Below are 24,522 nucleotides of genomic sequence, written 5' to 3' on the forward strand. Positions count from 1 at the left end.
GCCAATCTCCTCCCCATGGGGGCCAGGCTCAGCCAGGATGGACCCACTTCGGTGCCTTATTGGCTTCTGTAGCCACGTGACCGTGCTGAAAAACATCATAATTAAGCTACAAAACGCTGCCCATAAACTAGCATTAGAAAGTGACAGCGAAGATAAGTGGAACCCCTGCGGCAGATAAGGTGCCCCGGGAGGGAGACCCCGCAGGGAGGTGGGGGGCACCAGAGTGCCCCAGCACCCACGGCCACCCTGATTTATGGCCCAGGGCAGGAGGGAGGCGGCCGAGGGCACGGGGCAGGACACCTCTGGGAGGAACGTGAGCTCACCTCACTCACCCAGCACTGGGATGCAGCCACGGCCTCCTCGGCCCTGAGAGGTCTCCTCTGCAGGGGAGGACGGGAGGAGGCTCCTCCACACTCAGGGCCCCACTCTCAAGTCCCTGGGGCTCACGGCGCCCGTGGCCAGCAGCTCTTCATTTGCCAGAACAGCACTCACAGAAAGCCAGCGCCCCTCCTGGGCCTAGGCAGCCACGCCCTGGCTGTGTTTTTGCCATGTGTGATTCCCCACATTTCACTGCCATACTCCGTCCTACCCACAGGCGCTGTGCCGGCAGATCTCGGCTTCCAATTGCCCCGTGCAACACAGGAACTGCAGTGCCAAGGCAAGAGGCTGCATGAGAAACCCTTCCACCCTGCCAGAGCAGGGATCTGCTCTCACTGCTGACCCCATGCTCTGTCCATCCGTCACCACGGTGTCTCCCCACATGTTTGCACAGCGCCCTGCTCTCTGCTCCATCCCACGGTGACAGCCTTGAGAAGGGGTGGCTGCCTCGAGCCCCACACCAGCCCAGCAAAGGCTGTGCCACGGCTCTGCTCTGGCCAAGCTGCTGGTAATCAGGGTGGAACAGCAGGACCCACAGTCCTGGGCTCAGGGAAAGCTTTGTCCTCCCTCTGTATCAGCACAGCCCCGTCACGGTGGGACAGTGAGGTGCCCTGCAGCGTTCCCGTGCAGAGTGAGGGAAGCAGTGAGCCCCGGGTGCTGAGGGGAGAGGAGTGGGAGTGCGGGCTGCACAGCCCTGCTTGTTTTTTCCTTGCTTTGCAGCTGAAGAGAGGAGAAAAACTAATGAAAACAGAGCTCTGGAAGAAGCGCCAGGCCTGGAGTGGCTTCCGCCCCGATCCCCAGCAATTATCAGCCACATGCCAGATGTTCCGATGCGATGCCAATGTCAGAGAAAATAAATCTGTGTCAGGTTCAAGGTCCCTGCCGGGCCGGCACACAGCGGCTCGCGGCTCAGCGCGGCGCGAGGCGGGACAGAGCTGCGGGCCGGCCGCGGCCGCTTCCTCCTGCCAGGCATTGTTCCCCTGGGAAGCCCCGGCCTCACACCGGCCACTTGCTATTTTTGCAGCAAGGTGCTTTCGGGGGTAAATACGTCCCTGCCGGCCTTGGGCACTTTCCTCTGCGCGGGCGCTGGCCAAGGCTGCGGCCTGGCTCCTGCCGCGGGCGCGCGGCCACGGTCACGGCCAGCGCACGGGCCCGGCGCGGCCCGCGGGGCCTGGTGCCGTGAGGGTGGATTTCTGAGGGCGGATTTGGGAAGGCCACGCTGGAGTGGCTGCACAGGCACCAGGTAGAGCCGGCTCCCAACAGCCTTAGGGGTTCCTGGGGACAGCGAGGAGGCACAGACCGCTGACATTTTGGAAGCCACGGCACCTAGGAGGGAAGGATGAGGTGGGTCTGGCTTGCAGGAGCACGGGACGCGCTGGGGAGGGGATGTTCAGGGCTGGGGATAGGCCCCAAAGCTGCTGCCCTGAGCAGCGTTGTCCGGGCCATGGCAGCAGCACAGCTCTGTGCCCTTGATGGGCCCGAGCGCTGGCACATCGGCCACCGGAGCTCCCGCGGTTGGTTTGGAGTCTGCCTGGTCCCATCTCCTTCCCTCACGGCCACGGCGCGGCCGGAGCCCGCGCATCCCCACCACCCGCGGCGGGCCGCAGCGTGCTTTGGCTCCTCGCTGGTGCTTAGCCTTGATGCTCAGCAAAGCATATCTCCTGCTCGGATTTTATCTCCATCCACTCAGCTTATCGGCGCGGGGCAGCCCTCCTGCCTGCGCCACGTTCCCGGAGCGTGCCTGCAGCAGGTGTGGCCAGCACTACTGTTTGCCAAACGCCGCTCCTGCCCGCAGTCCCTGACTCCGGGGCCCGCGCTGATAATGCGCGTGCGGCGAGGACTTGGGCGATAGCGTTCCCCATGACATTACCTTGTCCCCCGCATTCTTCCGATGCCACACACGCCTGCGCTCGGGGCGCGGGCGGCCCGGCCATGGCGGCGGGTGCAGATGCTGTGCAGGCAGCGCTGGGAAGTGCTGGTGGTCTCCTCCCGGGGGGACTCATTGACATATCAGTCACATAGTTCTGCATAATTGGGACTTGGATGCAGCCTCTCTTTATGTTTCCTCTTGGAAGTTGCCAACAACATGAAGCACTCCTGGGTCAAAATGACAGCCTTTTGTTTACTATTCCTGCTTATGTGCCTCATTTTCTTCAAGGATAAGAGCTCTTTATAGGAATCTTTATTGTGATGAGGTTAGCAGAGAGAAGGATTTCTCTCCAGCTTTCTCTCTCTCTTTCACAGCTGATTAGCAGGGTCGGCCCATGAGGACAGTGATGTGGAGCACAGACCCAGCATTCGCCTCAAGATCCCCCCAGCCATGAGGCATCTCCTCCAGCACAGCCCCAACCTGCTGGCTCCCCAGCACCCAGCCTGTGGCACTGCTCCCCTCCTACTCACAGCAGGCTGCAGGGAGGGGATCCACCACCCCAATAATGGTACTGAAAATCCCAACTGACCCCAGAAGCTTACCCGGAGCACACACCTCCCCTCCACGGTCTTACCAGCCCACCCATGGTGACCCATCCTTCACCTGACCACTTCCCATCGGAAGTGTCCGCACTTGGCAAATTGAGATGTGAGAGACTTGTGATGGACCAGACAATGGAGACCCACCAGTCTGCAGCACTCAGACCTCTGGTGTTCAGGTGTCAACTCCGAACAGAGTGTGACTGGGGAAGGCATGAGGAGAGCTGTAGGAGCAGTTGGTGCAAGATGGGAAGAGCTCATGGAATAGACGTGGGCAGGGTGGGCATCAATGGAGAACCTTCCCCAGCTCTGGAAGAGGCCCCCCAGGACCATCCCAGCAGATCTTTCACCCACTGCTGGACTGACTGTGCCGCTGCAAGGAGGTGACCCAGCTGACCCCACAGCCCTGTCCCAGCCAGTGCCCATGGGGTGACACCCTCCTGGGAACAGCCACTCCTGTCAAGAGGAAAGCAGCTTACCCTTGAAAGTTACTTTGCGAAGGTCAAGAGTGGGACTGTGACAGAGCAGCCTGACAAACACATCTCCCTAAGTCCTTGGGCCCGATAATGTATGTCCCATGCAATGTTGACACTAGTGATCCACCAAAGATCAGGTTAACAAGTTTGACGTTAGTGACAGCGTGATTTGTTCCGTGCTGGCTCTGAATTCATAGAGCCGCTGGCCTTCGGTGATAAACTATTGCGCCGTGCGCGCGGGGCTGTGGCAGTTGTCACCCGCCGGAGCACCGAGATGAAAAGGAAGCAGAGCTCTAATCAAAATACAGTGGTCAGTAGGGGTTGAGCTGAAAATTAAAAGGTGCTGGTACTTTTCCCACTCCAGCCTGGCTCTCCAGGCAGCGCCTCGAGCGAGCGCGGGGTGAAGGGAGAGGCTGCCTCGTCACCTCTGCGCGGCTCCAGCTTCCTTTGAAGGTGAGGGCAAACCTGGCAGCCCACGTGCACAGAGCATCCTCTGCCACCTCCCAGGGAGCCCCGCCACTGCTGATCTTCAGTGCCCCCTCACAGGGAATAAACCCCGTGTGGCACAGCGCCCTTATCCCAGTTCCCAGCCGCAGCAGCAGCCCCAAGGCCTTCCCCACACCCACAGCCCATGCCAGAAGCACAGCACAGGCAGGGCAGGGCCACTGCCACCACCCAGGGCAGCGCTGGGCTGCCCCGCCCCGAGAGAGAGCCACCACCAAAAGGGGAAGGCACAAACAGCCTGGAGACACCAGCGGTGCAGAACATTTCACATTTATTAGTTCATACAGCTAAACACTCACTAAACATGCATTCAACACTTATTGGTCACATTTCCACAGGTAGTCAAGTCCCAGAGCAGAGCAGCGCAGCGGGGGCAGGCCGGGCTGACGCGGAGCCGCCGGCAGAAACATTCATTTGGTCGCAGCGCGGTGAGGGGCAGCTCCCGGTGCCCGAGCCCCTGCGGGTGACACGGGGCCAGGCACACCCTCCTGCCCCAGCCCCGGCTCTGAGTGTGCCAACGCTCACCGTGTGTCATGCCGAGGCAACATCCTGCTTCCCTGATTTACACAAGGGATTGTGGGAAAAATGAGCGGGAGAAACCATCACTGGGAAGGTCACCAAGGAGCCAGCCACCGGGACTGGCCCTCTTGGGAACGTCCCTCAGACCAGCCAGGGGCCCACACGGGCAGCAAAGCTGAGCCGCTGCCTCCCAGGTGCCCAGGACGGACACGCGAGCAGCTGCGAGGTCCCGGGTTACAAAGGCAGCCTCTGCACAGGACTGAGCTGGAACCAGGCCTGTGGCCGGACGGGCACAAAACCCAAACTGCTGGGAGCCACACTGTCCCCAGGGAGGGACAGCAGAGCTCAGCCTCGGGCACAGCACACGCAGCGGTGACAGGAGCCAACCCCAGCCCACGGGAAGGGAAACACAACTCCAGCAATCACAGCCCCTGTTCCTCGCTGGCAACAGACACTGGCAGTGTTGAGTTTTTCACACAATCCCTTTGAGATGATAAACAGGATGTCACACGAGGTAGTTTAGTTATGGAAATTGAGTCAATAATGTTATCAACTATTACAAGACATTTTATAAATTGAAAGAAACAATGAATCACAAAAGGCTTTGTTGAGGTTGATCGTCATCTGGTCTCAATTTCTGTTTCTTTTTGCCCTTGGGGGCATTTCTTCTACTGAACCATGTTGCTTCTTTCACAGACTTGTCAGAGGGCAGCTCACAGGAGCTATTTTTAATTTATTTTTTTTCCAAGGGAAAGACACTGCCTGGATTGGCCTCTGACCTTTTTGCGAGGCTGGTTTAAACTCAGATTTGCAGACTCTGGCCGAGGGTGCTGGGAGGGGGTTTCAGCCCTTCAAACTTCTGCTGACTGTCAGTGCTGGCCCTGTCTATGGCAGGATGGGGCTCACAGCAGCTGTAACCCAACCAGAGTCACACACCAGCGCCCTTCTCAAACTGTCTGACTGTTCCCACAGCCACAGTGAGAAAGCTGTACCGATGAAAAGTAAGAGTTCATGAGCCACAAACAGAGCACAGAGCCCTGCGACTGGCTGCCAGGGACTCTGAGAAATTCCTGTTTCCCCTTTTCCACAAACAGTCAAACATTTCACAGCAAAGGCAGAGGGGTGAGGGAATGCAGAGACAGAGCTGCTGGGTGGTGCAAGGGCACAGCCTCGTACAGCCCCGTGCACCTTTGGGGTGCTCTGCCCACAGCACCACGCCTGAGCCCTCAGCAGGCAAACTTCCCACAGCCAAACCCAAAGCTTTTCCCCCAAAATCCCCACGTGGGGCTTTGGTCAGCTCTCAGTGGGTCCCCCAGACAAGGTGGGAAAGAAGCAACAGTTGCAACATCAAAACCAGGGTTTCTCTGGGTCACATTTTAAATACTTATCCCTGAGCTTCTGTGCATTGAAACAACACACCGTGAACCCAGAGAAACGCCACAGCCTGATACTGACAGCTATGCACTCCCCTCCATTTACACATCATCTACAACTTAAAAATTAGTTTCATACTTTAACTAGTTCCCCAAGTTTCCCCCTTTCTCCTGCCTTTCATGTGGCAGGGATGATTGCCGCTTATTATCCTGAGAAATAACAACATTTTCACAGACACTGAGCTTCATAGCTTCAAATCAAAACCAAGAAAGAAGAAAGAATGAATGGGAAATAGCACATTCACAGGAGAATATTTTTTTTCTTTTTTTCCTTTTAAAAATGTAGTAAAGATAAAAGAAATTCAAGTGTTGGGTTTTTTTAAAAAGTTGGTTTGAAGGACAAGACTTAAACTCCTTTACCTGAAGTGGCTGTGGGTCTGTGCAGAAGCCTGAGGAGCAAGGGCAGATCCTGCTGGCTCAGGGGAGGGACAGCAGCAGAGCCACTTGAGCCTTTGCATGCGTGGGGACAGGGCCACCAAGGCCCCCCCCAGCAAGTGACAGCAGCCACACTGAGGGGTCAAGGCTCAGCCCACCTGGCAGGAGCCTGAGCTGAAGGGGAAGAAAAGTCACTTTCCAGAAGGTTTTGTCGAGCCCTGGGGTCTGGCATTCACCTGGGACACAGCCCCGAGAGCGGGACCCTTCCAGCTGCTCCTCAGCAGCCTCCCCTGAGCACTGCAAATTTATGTCTCAAATCTCTGCTCAGATTAAAAGTAACTCTTCAGCTTTCTATCTGCACAGATGCTTTGAAGGAGAAGAGGGGGTCAGCCAGCCAATCTATCTTTCAAATCGGGGATAAAAATTGACTTGTCATGGCAGAAAATTCTACCAAAGACTATTATTGTTGATAGATTTCTCTATGACAGAAGGTCAGATAAGCAAGAGCAGATAGATACCAAAGATAATGAACTTCCCCCTAGTAGCATTAAGCACAAATAAAATATGAGTCCCTGTAAACTGAATGTTACATGAAGAATGGAACAAAAATTCCAACCTTTCCAGGGTGTCCTTCAAACCAAATTCACAAATACATCTACCTAACGTCTCTACGTCTCTAGCTACATTCCTACCTTCTCATAATACCTGAGTTTGCAATGCAACACATTCACATTACCCTGTTTAAAAAATACAAGCCATTAGAGGACTTGGTGCAGAAGATATCAGGAATGACTGTCCCGTGATTCCAGCTGGTCTGTTTGCTGCTTCCTTACCTGTCAGTTCAGGAAGGATTTTCTACTCCCTATGGCAAATGTGTATTTGGGAACGGATACTGCTGCCAATCAACCTTTGTAAAATTTGCTTTCTACAACAGAAAGTGGAACATTCATGTCTGTTTGTCATCGTAACTGAATTTAGGTTTTTGGTTGTTGTTCGTACAGCATTAGTTTTGGGAGGCTATTTTGGAAAACCACAGATTACCCAAAAGATTATTTTTGTTGGATAGCTGGCAACAAGATGACTGCTTTTATGTACACTAATTAGAACACTTATTCATCAACAGATTATAATAATTCAGTAACTGTAGAATAAAATCACTCCTATGCAATTTTAACAATTCCTTGAGTGTATAAAACAGCAAGCCAGAAATAACCCGTAATAAAAAGATCATATCAAGCTATTTGGAAATTAAACTCAAAAGCTGAGAAATACATTCTAACTTACAAACAGATACACTAAAACCTTCCCCTGAACACGTGAGGTATTGGCTGTATGCAGAAGGCTTTCCTGAGAATACACACGTGTCTCATTGTACTGTCAGAAAGTAAACGAGATTTATGGAACCACCTTTGGGGGCGAAGCTCCACCGAGCTGAGCCGCTGCTGTGCCCAGCAGCTGGTACCCGTAACATCCTGTTTAAATAGTGAAAAATGAACAGCTATGCACTTCTAGGAGAGGGAAACCCTCGAGCTGGGAGACGCCCCAGCGGGATGCCCGGGTGAGGCAGCAGCAGGGCCCTGGCGCGGTGTGACCGGGCTGTGCCACGGCAGCAGGGCACAGCCCCCCTCGGGCTGCAGCAGGGAGCACCCAGGGGCCAGGGAGGGAGGGAGGGACGACTTTGGTGAATGGGGTTTTTCTCCTGCTCACCATCACGTTCATGCACAGCAGCTGCAGCCCTGCTGAGCTGGGCTTGCTGTGTGCCACACAGCTGCCACCAGGGAAAGACAAGAAGGTAGTGACTCGTCCCTCCTACCCTGAGGGAGCGAAAGATGCTTCCACAAGTATTTAAAAATCAGCATTCAAACGCTTATCGAGGAGCCACCTTGCTAACTGAATGCCAGATTTAAATCTAAGGATGCAGGGAAGGAAATCCAGCCAAGGCTGTCTAGGAGAGTGACAGAGTCTTTGAATATTAATCCCTAATGAAGGAGATGAGATCAAGAGCATCTCATCCAACCTCCTCATCATGAGCAGGAAACCATGAGGTCACTCATGAGAATGCCCAAGCTTAGCTAAACATCAGCACTTAGCAATCACTCAATCAGCTGCCATTAAACCAGTTCTCCATCTGGAGCTGCGGAGAGCCTGTGAGATGGAAAATCCAAGCCTGGCAACACCTACAACACGACAGGTAAACAAGTACAGCAGTAATGTAGTTTTTCCTGGGATTCCACAAGGAACAGGACAGTCCTGGCAGGATCTAACTATGGAACACCCATTCCCTGAGTCCAGCAGAGAAAGCCATGCCAGAGGACACTGGAGTCCCTCACCCCACTACACAGGCCCCACTTAACACAGGACACATTAACTGCTCCCAAAATGGGGGTTGCTGCAGTGCAGAAGTCTCACAAGTCAGGTACCATGTTGGAGGAACACATTTAACAGGGGCAATCCTGCCTCTTCTCTAAGTAGGCTCTTCCTGCTTTTGTAAACCTAAAATGGATTTTAAGGAAGTGATGATGAAGTCCTTGCCATCCTCTGGCAACAGAAGCACCTTTGTGTAATGCCAGGAGCCTGTTATGAAACGCAGGAACACAAATTCAGAGGAATTGGCAGGTGTTGTGGCCGGGAGGAGCTGGGACAGACCCCACCTGCAGCTCCCCAGGCAGGACAGGGCCAGAGAGCCCCTCAGAGCACTGCCATCCCACTGGAAACTGCCTGGGGAAAAGAAACCAACTGCCTAGACAGACTTCTCCTTCTCCACTCCCGCCTTTTTCAAATAAAAAAAAAAGCTTGGCACTTCTCCAGCACCCACTTCTCCAAAGTCGTCCCTTTGGGATACTGACAGCTCTGTCAACATTTGCTCTCTGTGACAAACGCTTTGGATGCAAATCATGGAAAGAGCAGTGCTTGAACAGCATCTTCTCCTTGAGGTAGTCTTAGTCATCTCGGTCCCCAGCCCCAAATACAAAAGAACTAACCCTAACAAACACTGTAACATTAAACATCTTCACATTCTGTAAACTGCTGGAGAATGCATCTGCTGCATTCTTACAGAACCATGTGCATCGTGTTGAAGATCATACATTCAACTCTGTCGTGAAATAAATATATAGGAAAACGAGTAAAAAAACAAAACAAAAAAACAAACAAAAAAGATTCTTGCTACAAGGGCAGGGAGGCCCACTGCCCTGCCTCCTGCCTGGATGGCGTTTGCCCCTCTCCCGGGTGAGCCCGCCAGCCCCAGGCTCAGCTAAAGGCACCGCCCGGGGCCAGCTGTGCTCACTCTTTGCTCACACTCGTCTTGCAGGAATGTAGAACGGCCTTAAAAAGGAGAGGCAGCTGCTCCAGAGGGACATTCACCATTTTTCCTGGTAAGAAAAGAAACCAGAATTAGCAGCCACAACTGAATCAGATTTCAGAGACACCTAAGCCAGCAGCACTGGAGATGGTTTTACCTTGAACCTTTCACAGAAACAGTTAATCATCCTACTGCTACATTAGACATTTGATATGCATTTGGACACAATATGATTTATTTACTGAATAGAAAGCAAAATAAATGGGCAAAGTCAGATCAAAATGATTTCTCCACAATGGAGAAGTATTTACAGAAAGTGGGAAAGGCTAAATCCCATCTCACCTCAAACCCCCTTGTCGATGTCCATGAGTAAATTACGAGAGCTACTCTGAGATTATTATCTAGTTCATTATGACGGAGTGGGATGAAGCATACGGAGCCTTGACACAGGGAGGCAAGCATGTCCCTTTGCCATAACATTCAGGAACAGTTTTAGTAACACTAGGCCTTGAAGATCTAATTAGCAACACAACTGCAGCTGAGAATTCACCTGCGGATCTCCGAGGTCCAGATGAGGAACCCTGGGGACACTGATCTGGTTGAACTCTGCTGATCACTTCCTGCTCAGCTCAGGGATCTCCCTAATTCTGATGAGGTAACTACTCAAACCAGGATTACACCCTTTTGAGACAAAACGCACCCCATCTGGGAGTGAAAGAGGAATAAGGGGAGACTGAACAATGGACTTAAAGGGTGTCAGGTTGGAGCAAGGCACCTCTTCCCCAAGTGGGACTAACCCTGTGCCCACCAGCACCACCAGGACACCTTGCCAAGAGCCCCTCAGCCTGCATGAGCTCAGGGCAACGGGCTGGGCTTAAAGATGGGCAGAAGCTCTCACACAAACACCCTCGACCAAAGCGCACAAGAATTTCACTGCAGTAGGTTAATTATCTTCCAGAAGCCAATGTGATGGCTTGCTGCCGGCGGGAGAAGCGCCCGGGGTTACCTGCAATGTAGCGTATCTCCGGCAAACACATCATCAAATCCGGGAAGCGGTTTGGCTGGTGGGGGTATTTGTACTCCGTGAAGTCCTGGCAAACGTACCAGTACCGCTTGTTCAGCTGCTCCAGCTGGGAGGCGTTGGTCAGACCCCTGATATCTGGAAAGGAATACAACCAGAGCAATCAGAACACGACAAAAACATCTCAGAAGAGCAGCGGCCTCGCGCTTACTGCCACTTCCTCTGACAGACTGATTTCTGTCACCCTGATCCGGGTCCCTGCTCTGGAGACTGGCTTCCAGCACCCAATACTAAAATTCCCATCTCCCCTCCTGCTGTGCCTGCATCATGGATGTGTCTTCATATGTGTGTCTGGATCCAGGCTTTCCCTCCACAAAAGGCTGGGAAGAGAATAGTTAATGTCCTACTCTGCTCACCTGCAGCTCAAGGAATGCTCTTGGAGAGAACAGCCTCAGCACCCTGAAATCCCTGCCTGGCACAACACAGGCAGGTGTCAGGCTTTGGTCCTCACAGCAGATCAGTGTAACACCTCCTCAGACAGGAACATTCTGCTTTTAGGTGCATCATCTGGGCTGAGGACAGCGCTCAGCTCTATAATTAATGATACCATCACATTTCTCCTCATCTGCTTATGAATTATGCCACGGGAGCTTTATAAACTTGTCAAGTTCTTGTTTTTAAATTTAGCTTTGCCAGTGTCAGGCAACACACACAAAGGAAGAAGGGACAGGCAGGAAGTCCCCGTGGCAGCGCGAGCAGCGGCGCTGGCGGGTCCTGGGGAGGATCCAGCACGGCAGCGAGGAAGCTGCGGAGCCACGGAGCAGGCTGGGTGCTGGGAGACCATCTGACGGAAGAGGCATTGATCTACTGCCCAAAAGCTGACTTTTAAAAATAAGTCTCAGGTATTTCACATAAAAAATTGCAAACTTCAACTAAAAATAAAAGAAGACAGGAAGTTAATGAAAATACATTTTGGAAAACAATGGAGACAGCTCGAGAAGTGCATTATCCAGTGTCAGGAAACTGCCCAGGGAAGCAAACCGGAACCTCAGCCCGGCACAGATTGAAGTGTCAGCACTATCTCCCTCTGGAAATGAGCGGGGGAGGAGGGAGCCCGCAGCACATTTTTACAGACTGCAACTATCTTTCACAGTACAAAAGACTCTGGGGACATTTATTTCCAAAATTACAGCTGAACACTATTCACTGAGCATTTGTCTCTGCATGGATTTTGAAATGCCCAGGGTCTTGGAGGAGCCTGAACTGCCAGCTTTAACATGCTGCTTAATCAACAGGAGGATACAGCCCTTTCCTGGGCTGAATTCATGACCTGCATGTAAATACTTCATTCGTGATTACCTTTCACTGTGAAGAGTCAGATTTAGGTATAGAAACTGAAAAATAGGAACCCAACTAAGAAACCTAAGGGTATATCCTGAAAGTAAACATTTTAATGAGTCTGAAAAACTCTAAAAGAGAGGAACCAGTCTTAGAAATCCACCCTTTGAGGCACAGAAATGAAGGAGAGTGGCTGGTAGCTCCTTTGCCTCACCTTGGTTTAGGAAGTTGATGGCTTTCATGCAGGCATACTCCTCGTTGCTGACCTTCAGCTGGCTGAACTTGCGAAAGAGGTAGATCAAGCGCTCCATCACCTCCATCCCCTCTTCACTGAACCTGCAGGACAGAGATCACATCAGCACACACTGCACACGGACTGGCCAGTGAAGGCACGGAGCTTATTAAAGTAACTTCAGAGATTTTAACACCTTGCAAGACAATTAAAAAAAAAAAAAAAGTCATCAAAACTGCCTGAAGTCTGCTGGTACCAAAAATAAGGAAGAAAATGTCTCAGTTACAAATGCAGAATCACAGAATCATGGATTTGGGTGGAAATTCCCTCAAAGCTCATCCAGTCCCATTCCCCTGCCAAGGCAGGGACACCTTCCACCAGACCATGTTACTCAGAGCCCCATCCTGCCTGCCCCAGGGATGGGGAGTTCACAATTCACAGATATCTTTAGGGAAAAAACTCTCTGGGTCGTTCAGCTCACCACCAGCCTGTTCTGACAGCAGGGAAGGTTTCACAGAGCCAGGAAATCTGCAGAGAAGCCAGGGACAGAGACGGGCAGCACAGGGCACACTGATGCACAGGGAACACCCCAAAACCTCCTGGAAAATTGCCTGATGGAGATTTTGTGGGTGCAAAAAGAGTTCCTCCTGCTAAAGAGGGTGCCACATTTCATCAAGAGAAATACCCCACATGTGCACCATGGAAAAGCCATGGGGAAGGACCAGGCTGGAGCATTGTGGGAGGGTGTGGAGAGCTGTGGGTGCCTGCAGGCACCTCCAGACCATCCCACGCCTGCCCAGGGCCAGAACAGCCTCTTGGGAACACATCTCACAGCAACAGCCCCGCTTCAGAGCGGGCACATATTGCAGAAGCACTCAGAAGTGGGACAGAAGTGTTTCGGGAAGCTTCAGCGTGCTCCGGCATTGTGCAGCACAAAGAATAAGAGCACAGCCAGCAAGCCATCTCTGAATAGAACAGAAATAGAACCTTTTTCACTGAATAATACCTTATTTTGGCATGTGTGTTTGTTTACTTCAAAGTTATTTGTAAAATGCATGGTGGGGTTTGACCTCTGCGAAGTGAAAACAAGCTGTCTGAACTCCGGGTCAGTTCTTCAAGAAAGTAATATTGTAAGTGATGAAAGCCTTGTCGGCTAATCTAAAGTTGTACAAGTTTTCTTGCTCTCCAGTTGACATTAAAAATCTTGCAGGTGCAAGATTGCAAAGCTCAAGAAGTTAATGAGCACAGAGACCACTCAGTCATCTGTGGGGTTTAATTGTTTTTAGAGCATGCACATTTTTACCAGCCACTCATCACTTCATAAATCCAGGAGAGCTCTTCTCTCATTCCTGCAGTTGAACTGTCTTACTTTTCTGCACATACTTTCCTCCCCCTTTCAAACAAAGCTGTTCTGTTTTTCACAGCCCTATTTCTTCTCGAGGACTGACTCCTCCACACACTTTTCCTCACAGTTTACACCAGGCAAGTTTCTGGCTGGGAGTTGTCGGCATCAGCTGGGGAGGAGGGGGAAGGGAAGTGCTATCAGGAGTGCTGGGGGAGGTCAGGAGGCTATTCATTTCATATTCATCTTCAGAAAAACAGCACAATAAAGAAAACATTTGATCCAGCAGGCAAACAGAACATTTAGCCAGTTGTTAGAAGCAATTAAAACAAAGGGGCTGGGGAGCTCATTCTATGCCTTTGTTTGTCACCTATGCTTTAGCACTGCTCTTGTCATTTTGTTAAGAGCAGAAATTAACCCTGAAGTGCCAGACCACCCCTGCTCAGTGAGATTTCTTCAGCCAGGTGAGCTCTGATGAAGTTCCCTTTGCAGTCACTCCTGATCAATGCCAGAGGAGCCGGGGCCACTTTGAGAACACCCACAAATGGGACACCTCTCCAAAAGGGCCCCCCTCAAATCCAAAGGGACCAGATATTCCATGAGTGCTTTGGACAGGGACACTGATATCCAGGAGCTATCCCACTGCTGCTGGAGACAGTCAAGCCACGGCTGAAGGACCACGAAGACCAGTGGGAGGGAGCCACGCAGCTTCTGTCCCCTCATCTGTGCAGCTTCCCGCTAAATGGCTTTTTGGGTGTGCATTCTCCCAGGTTACTAATGACAATTAATGACACTTGAAAAGCTAAATCACAAGAGGAGACTGCAGAAGCATTCCTCTCCCAAGAACACCTATTTTCATCCATGCACAGATCTCCTCTGAAGGACCTTCAAGGCGACCAGCTCTATTTGCTGGTTTCTGCAGGGCGAGGATTCCTCCTTTGTCTCGTTGTCTTACCTCTCGCTTGTATTTATCACAAACTCAAAATGAAACAAACACTTCTCTTGTGAGGCTCTGACCAGGACAGCAGGAACAAAAGGACAGCTGAATGCAAGAACAAGTGTCATTGTGGTTTTCTATGACTCTCAGTGCTCCTCGCAGGAGCTGCACCAGATGCACGATGAATGGCTGTGCGGAGCGGCGCCGCAGAGCAACCTGTCCCAGGAAATGAGACACCTGGGGCCAGCTCCCCGCTCCCGCCGTGGGCTCAGCCAGCCAGCGCCTCTGCTTGTCACAACAGATGCACAAAGGAGCCCCCAAGAACCACGAGACACTGCAATGGCCGAGGACCAGAGCACTGCTGTAAATCTCTGCTCATCAGACATCCCCTGGTGGCTCCGGCAGCATGGCGAGCCCAGCAAGGGCAGAGAGCAAAGGGCAGGCGTTTAAAGGCAGGATGGGCAGCAGCTTCTCTAAATCCTACCTGTTCTGCCACAGAATGGTGAGACTGGGACTCTACTACCAAAAGAAGAATCTGTCTGGCACCAAGACTACAAAATAAAATATCCAAACCAAAAAACAACACCCTGACCAACATGATAAATGAAAGGCAGGTTCCTCAGAGCATCAGATAGTCTGTACCATGGAAAAAACAAGAGCTAAGTTGCAACATCTTTAAATTTATCTAATCAAAACAATGAAATAGCAATTAATAATGAACACTTTGATAATACAGACAACCAGCTATGTGAACAACCTTTCCACTGGCCCAAAGGGTTTTTAAATAAGACTTTCTTTCCTGTGTGTCAGGGTTACCCAAAGTGTTGGTCAGTTTTACCCTCCTCATAAAAAGGTGGCTGTAAGGCTCTGTTGGAGGACAACAGCATTGCTACGTGGAATTCAAACAGCCCCACACATCACCGTGCCCTTCCCTGCAGAAGGAAGCTGTGATCCAGCACTGACTAACCACGATGTGCTTTCTAAGCCTGGAACAACCGTTCCCTAAAAAACAGAAGAGGAAACCAGCCACAGGTAGAGCGACCTGTCCCAGGAGGTGGTCAGAGGGCACCTGTCTGTTGGGCTCCCATGGCTCCTCATCCCCAGATCTCACTGCCTCGCCCTGAGCTCAGCCCATCTCACCTGTGCAGCTCGTCGTCAGAGGGAGAGTACTTGGAGGTGACATCTGCAAGGTCACCAAAGATCTGCTTGCTGTAAACAGTCAGCGAGGAGAGCAGGATCAGCTCCTGCCACGTAGAGCTGAGCAGGCAGGTATAGTCCTTGATGGAGAGTTCACAGAAGAACGGCAGCTTCTTGATCCAAGCAATCTGCCTGAAAAGCAATTCATCCGCCAGACGACACAGCAACGCAAACAGCTCCGCCTGAGTCACTTTGTACCTGCAGGCACAGTTAGTACAAAGGCAGAAAAAACATTAAAAACGTTGAATGACACCATCTGACAGGAAACAAGGCAAATGCCACAGGAACTGGGTGTCACCCGGTGACAGGAGCCACGATGGTCAGCACCCACCCTGCCCGGGCAGGGGCTGAGGGGAGTCCTCGCAGCCCCTGGGGTCACCCAGCCCGGCCAGACCGGGACGGGGTCTGCTCTGCCGCGTGCCCCGCGGCCGCGCCTCGCCCCGGGGGCGTCCCCGTGTGCCACGCACCCGTCCTCGATGAGCATGGGGGTGCTGAGCGGCTCCAGGTCCTCGGCACACAGCAGCTGGCTGACGAGGCCCTGCGACTGCGGCTCCAGGCTGCGCGGCGGCGGCGCCACCAGCGCCGAGTGCGCCGAGTAGCTGAAAAGGTGCGGCAGGTACTGGTAGTGCGCGGACACCGGCGTGCCCAGGTACTGATCCCTGAGTGCAGCGAAGCCGTTCAGCTCCACGGACCTACTGGAAAAGGAAAAGCTCTTCAATGCACCCCCAGAACTCCGCCTGGTTCGTTGCAGCGGCGCCAGAAACGCGAGCAGAAACGGGGAGAGCAAACGGAATGGAAATGCCTCCGAGGTCAGACCCTGCCCTGGAAAGAGCCGGGTGTGCGCTGCTGCACTGCTTCCACGTGCTGGAGAGCTGGGAGCTGCTGCTGAGCTGCCATTCAGGGAGCAAAAACCCAAACCCCACCTGTGCCCAGCCTCCTCGCAGGGCCAGCATTCAGGACTGTACATTAAGCACTCACACGGCCAGTGAACACAAACAAGGCCAAGCTAAAGCTGCAACTGAAAGCAGATGGGAGCAGGTCTGAGATTCTTGCAGTGTTTGCAATCAAAGGCTGCACCAGGAGGTTTGCACTCACAGCAGCCAACTTTAACATAACACCAGCAATTACTAACACAAATGGTTTTATTTTTAGAATGTGAGCACAGTGCAGAGAAAGAGCTTATGCAGAATGAGCAATGAAAGGTGATCAAGTTCTCAAGATCTGCAGAAAAAACAAACAATACAAACGGAGGTATATTTTAAATATAATTGTAACTCGAGATTGTCTTCCTTTGCTCACAAACATCTCATTTCCCAGTTCAATTCTTTTCAACCTGGTGCCTGTTTGTCTTAGGACGCAATCAGAGAGGTGAGAACCTGCTGCACGACCAGTTTACACAAAGATGCACTCACATGTTTTCCCTACGCTGACCCCAAGTATCACTGAGAGAAAGAAATCAAAGATTCCTCTAACACCAAATTCTTCCAGGGGTCATTCCCACCTTGAAGATGGAGTCGAAACAGGTGAAGGCTGGTTGCTCTCAGAAACTCCATTTCCAGGGGAACTGTGGTCACTGTCTCCGTTGTTGCTCCATGACATGTTTGCCTCTCCCTCAAATTCTTGCCCAGACATAATTCTCTCAATCTCTTCCTCTGATATCTGTCAAATACAGGACACAGCGTTGGGAACAGAAAAGCAGAGCCTCTGTTTGCAAACACCTTGTTCGGGCACAGCCAACAGGGGTGACCCTCCTGCCCCCCTGCAGGTACCACATCCTTCCTCTGCCTTTAACAACACAGGGAAAATTCTATTTACAGGTAATCGTGGTGACCTCCAGCCCCAGCAGCACCGTTCAAGTGAGGGTAGCAGAGCAGACAGGAGCTGACACATGAAAAGATGATGTCAGATGGACGTGGAAACGAGCTGTAAATCAGCCACTGGCACACCGTGAAAAACCTGGGAGTAATTGAGGCCAGTGCTTTGGGAACATCACTCAGGACTGGCAGAGGGAACAAACAGGAGGTGGGGCAGGCTCTGGTTTGATAAAGCAATCAAGAGAGGCAAGGTGACACATATAAAACCAGTCAGGAAAACATTTACAGGGAGACAGAGCTCCCTATTTTCCTCCAGATAAGATCCAGGTGACACCTGAAGTAGCAATTGAGCATCTAATACTTAAGTTCTAGATAGTAACACATACGTAGCTAAAATAGAGTAAAAATTTTTTTTAATTTAGTTCTCTGCAATATAAAGTTTCAAGAAAGTGCTGGGCATGCTCCTGGAGGAATGTTGCACTACTAATGGGGAAATGCAACAAAAATTCAGAGGCATCTTTTTTTTTTTAATTCTGTGTGTGTCCCTTAATGTGAACAGCAGGAAACAGGTTTGTGTGGCTGCAGGCAGGCTGTGTCTGACACTGCACAGCAGGGCAGAGCTTGCTTGGCTCCTCACACTTTGGGCTGGGCTGAGAGCTCCCTCCCAGGCACCCAGACCCACAGAAATTGCTTTCAGTGTTATTTCTATTTTGCTAAAATAAACAGTAAACTTTTAAAAGACCCCTCTTCCAGGAGCAAGCTGGAAACGGCCATAACTCCTCAGGCTGTGGCACAAGCTGCTGAGCTGAATTCCCTGGCGCTTCACGAGGCATCTCTGACAGGCTGGGCCATCAATCACACAGACATTTACTGGTGCCCTGCTTGCCACAGCTGAAGGGATTGCAGCAGGCAGGTGAGATTTACTGGGAGTCACGGAGGGACAGACGTCCTTGTGTGGCTCACAAAGGACAGGGTGCAGCGAGCCCGTCCGTGTGTCCAGGCAGCAGCCAGCTCCGGGCACCAATCCACAGCTCCTGAGGTGCTCCTGACACAGCCAGAGCCCTGCCACGCCAGCAGGAGGCACGGCCAGGGGTGAGGAGCTCAGCCTCAGGCCAGGCCGAGCTGCTGCCGTGGGGTGAGCCCAGCCCAGGAGAGCAGAAGCTGAAGGGAACCACGAGGGACAGCCACACGTGCTCACCTGGACAGGTCCAATGCTTTTGTTTCTGCCTCCTGGCATGCCATCCTCCCTGATTGCTGAAAGACACAACCAAACCTCAGTGAGGAACACTACTGCAGGGGATTAAGCAGATACCTATTATGTTGAAAGAAGTTTTTATATCTTAAAAGATTCCCTTTTTTAATTAGTTTCCAGAGAAACCTCCAGTGCTTGAGCAGCACACAGCATGGTTCTCCCCCAGACAGCACAGGCACATCCACAGGGCTGCAAGCATTACTCAAGGATTTCAGTTTCTTCATGTGCCCCTTGAGTGACAGGTAATAAAGAAACAGCAATCCTTTATCACAATTAATTTCTGCATAATTTGAGAAGGGGAACAGGGTAAGGAACCCTATCTGACCCCTGGAAATAACCCAGTGAATGCCCAGGACTGCTGGAAAATGAGATGTGAGGCCAGCACATCCAACTCCAGCACCCAGAGCCCCCACCAGAGAGACAGCACAGTGCAGCCACCAACACAGACACCAAGCACTGCACTGCTGCTCGCCCTGCTTCCCTCCAGAGGGTCACATCTCCTACAGCCACCACAGGAAACCGAGGGGAGATGTTCGACCCTGCTGGTTGCTGGCAAAGCCGTTGTTTAAAACTCACCACCCCGAGCTGCACAGCTGCATTTCAGTCACTTCTCAGCTGCATTTTTAAGGCTCTTGAATCAATTTCCAGGGAGCTGCAGTGAAATCCAGCTAAGGGGATAAACCTGGAGCAGTCTCTGTGCCTTGCTCTTCCCTCTGCCTGTCCCTGCAGAGGCCAGTGGCAGCCCTGCTCCCCGTGTCCCCCCCTCCCAGGCTGCTCCCCGTTTATCAGGGCTTGATCTCTTTCCCACCACGACCTGGGCAGACTTGGCAGGAGGCTCAGCCCAGCTGCACGGTGACCTTGCTGCTGCACAGCCTCACCCTGCCTGGCACAGGGGTGCAGCAGGCTCTCCCAGAGCAGAAAATGACACAAAATTCGAGCAAAAAATTCTGTCCCACAAAAGCCAGAATTTGCTGCTGCTTGGTTTGAGATGTCCTCAGCTCAAATCCTCCTCGTGTGCCTCGAGGCTGCTCCTGCAGCTCAGGCAGTGCCTCAGCAGGCAGAGGAGAGGGCCATGGGACCTGAGCTGTGCCTGCCCACACCCCAGCAATGCACAGCACTGGCTGTTTATTTCCTATGAAAGTTCTTAAAAAAAAAAGAAAAGGAGTCAGTTTCTCACTTTAAAAAAAATTATGTAAAAAAAGCTGTCATAGTTAGCTGTTACTCCCTTTAGGTTTTTTTAACTTACTGGAATTACAGGAATTCTGGGGGAATTTTTCTCATTTTCCAGGATATTTTACCACTAACTGTGATTCCCAAATTGCCTTGGTCTTTTGATTCCAAAGCACAATTTTAGCAGACAACAGCTTACACCTGCAACAAAATGTAGGAATGCTTTTGCTGGTGGTCCATCCAAAAGGCCTCAGGAACAGTTCCCAAATACAGAGGGACTCTCTGGAGTATCCTCCTGGTCCTGGGCTGCATGACAGCCAGTCTCCTCAAAGCTGCTTTTCCTACCAAAGCTAAGCTCTGCCCCTTATCTGAATTTTAAAATGATCGTATTGAGACCTAATATTGAAGGGATTTCCCAACCCAACAGTGCCATGACTTGGGCACCAGGGCAGGAAGAGAAACCTCCAGAACCCAACACTCAGGACCTCCAGGGCTGCCTGCAGCCTCCCCGGCCCTGGCAGGGACAGCAGCCGGGAGGGAAACTCACACGGGTGTTGGGAGAAGGGAGAAAAAGGAATGGAGAAAAGAAAGGGAAAGGAGAGGAGGAGAAGGAAGGGAAAGGAGAGGAGGAGAAGGAATGGAAAGGAGGAGAAGGAAGGGAAAGGAAAGGAGGAGAAGGGAAGGGAGGAGGAAAAGGAACGGAGGGAGAAAGGAGGAGAAGGGAAAGGAGGAGAAGGGAAAGGAGGAGAAGGGAAAAGAGGAGAAGGAAGGGAGGGAAGGGAAAGGAGGAGAAGGAAGGGAGGGAAGGGAAAGGAGGAGAAGGAAGGGAGGGAAGGGAAAGGAGGAGAAGGGAAGGGAGGAGGAAAAGGAACGGAGGGAGAAAGGAGGAGAAGGAATGGAGGGGGAAAGGAGGAGAAGGGAAAGGAGGAGAAGGGAAAGGAGGAGAAGGAAGGGAAGGAGGGGAGCAGGGAGGGCGCGCGAGCGGCCGGCAGGTGGCGCTGCGCCCCCGCAGGTGAGAGCCGCCCGCAGGTGAGGGACACGAGCGGCCCCAGAGCACAGCGCAGCTCAGACCCCCGGGCAAGGGGCTCTGAGCCACCCCCAGAGCACAGCGCAGCTCAGACCCCCGGGCAAGGGGCTCTGAGCCACCCCCAGAGCACAGCGCAGCTCAGACCCCCGGGCAAGGGGCTCTGAGCCACCCCCAGAGCACAGCGCAGCTCAGACCCCCGGGCAAGGGGCTCTGAGCCACCCCCAGAGCACAGCGCAGCTCAGACCCCCGGGCAAGGGGCTCTGAGCCACCCCCAGAGCACAGCGCAGCTCAGACCCCCGGGCAAGGGGCTCTGAGCCACCCCCAGAGCACAGCGCAGCTCAGACCCCCGGGCAAGGGGCTCTGAGCCACCCCCAGAGCACAGCGCAGCTCAGACCCCCGGGCAAGGGGCTCTGAGCCACCCCCAGAGCACAGCGCAGCTCAGACCCCCGGGCAAGGGGCTCTGAGCCACCCCCAGAGCACAGCGCAGCTCAGACCCCCGGGCAAGGGGCTCTGAGCCACCCCCAGAGCACAGCGCAGCTCAGACCCCCGGGCAAGGGGCTCTGAGCCACCCCCAGAGCACAGCGCAGCTCAGACCCCCGGGCAAGGGGCTCTGAGCCACCCCCAGAGCCACAGCGCACCCCCTGACCCCCCGTCTCAGCCCTGATGTATTTTCCAAGGAAGTTCCCGGTGGATTTGCAGTGAATTTATGAAGTTTCGGTGCCTCTGACAGGCGGCTTTCGTGTGAGCCATGGCCCAGAGGCCAGCAACAGCCACATCTAAAACCATGTGGTGACACTGGGGTGTGGCAAACTGCACGGCCAGGGCAGCTCAGCCAGCTCCCACTTGTGCCGTCACACCAAGGAATCCCAGCTTTTAACAGGCAACAGCAATTCCAGAGGTTAAACACACACAGGACTGGAGTCGTGGCAGTGGCAGCCCCCACGGTGGCAGTGTCCCTGTCTGTGCCTCCCGTGGCCACGCCAGCCCCTGTGGTGGCACTGTCCCCGCTGTGTGCCTCCCCTATGGCCATGGTGGCAGTGGCAGCCCCCACGGTGGCAGTGTCCCCAGCCTGTGCCTCCCTGTGGCTGTGGCAGACCCCATGGTGGCAGTGGCAGCCCCCGTGGTGGCAGTGTCCCTGCTGCGTGCCTCCCGTGGCCACGCCAGCCCCCGCGGTGGCAGTGTCCCCAGCCTGTGCCTCCCCGTGGCTGTGGCAGCCCCCGTGGTGGCAGTGTCCCTGCTGCGTGCCTCCCGTGGCCGTGCCAGCCCCCGTGGTGGCAGTGTCCCCGCTGCGTGCCTCCCGTGGCCGTGCCAGCCCCCGTGGTGGCAATGGCAGCCCCCGCGGTGGCAGTGTCCCCGCCGTGCGCCTCCCCCGCGGCCATGGTGGCCGTGCCAGCCCCCGCGGTGGCAGTGTCCCCGCCGTGCGCCTCCCCCGCGTTAGGCGTTACCTTTGCGGTTCATGCCCATCTGGAGGCACTTGAGCAGCCGGCAGTACTGGCAGCGGTTGCGCTGCTTGCGGGACATGACGCAGTTCTTGTCGCGGCTGCAGCGGTACACGCGCTTGTTGCAGATGCTCCTCTTGAAGAAGCCCTTGCAGCCCTCGCAGGAGATGATGCCATAGTGCAGCCCCGTGGCCCTGTCCCCGCAGATCAGGCAGGTTCGCTGATCCACCCGCTCATCTGCAAGGCAAGAGGGGAGCTCTGAGCAGACCCTGAGCTCTGCCGGGGGGTCCGGCCGAGGGGGGTCCGGCCGAGGGGGGCCCGTCAGGGTCCATCCCGCCGGGCAGGACCCGCGGGGCTCTCCCCAGCAGCCTCCATCGACCTTCCTGCTCTCAGCAGAGAGGAACAGAAAGGCCAGCGGGGAAATGAGGGCTCTGAAATGCCCCACCTCAACTGCACAGAGCGGGTGTGCAAACACAGCAAGCTGGCAGACAGCAGTGCCTGTGAAATCCTGTCACATCTCCAGGGGCACCTCTGGGCTTCAACAGCCTCACTGCCCTCAGGAGCCACCGCCCAGAACCCCAGAGCATCGCTACAGAAACCACGGTACAGCTAAGCCACAGCGATGGGATTTCACTGGTCCTCTTCCAAATCTAAGAAAAGCCTTTGGATGACTAAAAATGTAAATTTCAGGGCTCTCCGCAACAGGAGCTGCCACATTAAATTCAGTATTTTAAGACTCTAACGCTGCCTGAGGGAGAGAGCAGAGATGCTTGGTCCAGACAGGGATGTCAAACAGAAAGGAGGAAGAAAATGATGGTGAAGAGAGCCAGGCAGTGCAGCCACAATCTCATCACCTCCTACTGCACAGGGAGGCCTAAACCTCCCTTCAACCAAGTCAGCTATGCTTAAAATCATGCCAGCGAGTTGCACCAGCAGCTCTTCCTGCAGCAGATGTTCCACAGCTCAACAGTTTAACCCCTTGCACGCCAGGCCGAGCTGCCCCAGCCCCCATCTCGTGTTTTAACCCATTAAAATCCCCACAGCTGCAAACAGACCTGCTCTGCAAAGGTGGGAGCCATTCAAACACATCCAGGCACACACAGATTTGCAGTATTCCAGTACTCTCCACGGGGTTGCTTTCCCAGATGTCAAACATTACCCAGATGACTAGATCACCCTGGCTGAGGCACCGAGCAGAGAAAGGAACCACTCTGCAGCTCCTCACTCCATCCCAGCCCTCGCAGGGACGCTGGTTAAACCACGGGGGCAGAAACACCCACGGCCCAGGCAGGACCCAGCAGCTGGCACGGGCTCTCTGTGGCTGCCTGGGGACAGAGCAGGGCACGGCAGCTCCCCGAGCCCACCATCCACACACAAACCCACGCCCAGACCCCCTGCTCCTGTCTGCACACAATCCCCAGCCCGTGGGCAGCACCGGCTGGTGAACACGAGCTGAGTCCAACTCGCTCCAGCACAACACCAAGCCTGACTTTCCTCCTTTAGATTTGACCAGGGAGTTTTCTGGGACAAAGGTGTTTATCTACAGGATGGATTTTTGGAGCAGCAGGAGGTAAAAGTCACAGTGAAGTCTTCTGCAGCCTGAATAAAGCCCAAGCAAGCTGACAAACCAGGGCGTAGCTTCTTGCTGCTGCAGCACATGTGAATGCAAGAGAAATGAATGAGCCAAATGTTTTGGGACCAGAAATTAAACCAGTTTTCAGTTACACAAGCCAAGTAAAAATCTAAACCAGCTGCTCCTACTCACAAGCAGCTTTCTCCAGAGCTTAAACCCAGTGGAAACCAGAACCAATCTGTGTTAATCTCTAAAAGGTTTGCTATGCACAGCATGCATATTTGCACTGTTCTGCAAATTTCACTGTTATAAAACATTAAAATAAAGGGATGAACAAAGGAAACGCAAACTTTAAGTGAAGAAACACCTGATTTGCACCAAAACATTCCCAGTTTCTCATGACAGACCACCTCAGGTATGTGCTGCACCCAAAGGAATGTGGGTACAGTCAGGAGTGGGGCTATCTGAGCATCTCTGAAGGGAGGCAGCTAAACATGACTTTGTAGCCACCCAGTGCATAATCCCCACCTTCAGCAATCTGATGAACGCGGGGAGGGGGCCGGGGATTAGCCAGGACAGAGGAGTCCTCTATCTGCAGGGTTTAGCTCGGGCTCAGCTTGACTCCCAGCCCTCCCCCTGCTCGCACAGCGGTGCCATAAATCCCGGGCTCAGCAAATCCCGGGCTCGGCAAATCCCGGACTCGGCGGCAGTGCCCGGGCCGGGGG

The 24,522-nt window shown here is 53.3% G+C and overlaps 1 protein-coding gene across 4 annotated transcripts in view; it reads right to left on the reverse strand.

Moving 5' to 3' along the window:
* Positions 1-4,087: 4,087 nt before the first annotated feature.
* Positions 4,088-24,522, reverse strand: part of NR6A1 (nuclear receptor subfamily 6 group A member 1) — a 73,440-nt gene continuing 53,005 nt past the window's right edge. For 2 of the 4 annotated variants that reach the window (XM_038156067.1, XM_038156068.1), the window contains exons 2-9: positions 22,231-22,461; positions 18,535-18,590; positions 17,024-17,181; positions 15,990-16,217; positions 15,466-15,720; positions 12,029-12,150; positions 10,462-10,614; positions 9,437-9,525 (exon numbers count right to left, since the gene is read on the reverse strand). In XM_038156067.1, the coding sequence (XP_038011995.1) occupies positions 9,437-9,525; positions 10,462-10,614; positions 12,029-12,150; positions 15,466-15,720; positions 15,990-16,217; positions 17,024-17,181; positions 18,535-18,590; positions 22,231-22,461 (1,292 nt within the window). Of the gene's footprint in view, positions 9,526-10,461; positions 10,615-12,028; positions 12,151-15,465; positions 15,721-15,989; positions 16,218-17,023; positions 17,182-18,534; positions 18,591-22,230; positions 22,462-24,522 lie in introns of all 4 variants that reach the window. The other 2 variants (XM_038156066.1, XM_038156065.1) reach the window with 2 other exon arrangements.

Source organism: Motacilla alba, chromosome 17, assembly GCF_015832195.1.
Source record: "Motacilla alba alba isolate MOTALB_02 chromosome 17, Motacilla_alba_V1.0_pri, whole genome shotgun sequence".
In the NCBI taxonomy this organism is placed as follows: domain Eukaryota; kingdom Metazoa; phylum Chordata; class Aves; order Passeriformes; family Motacillidae; genus Motacilla; species Motacilla alba.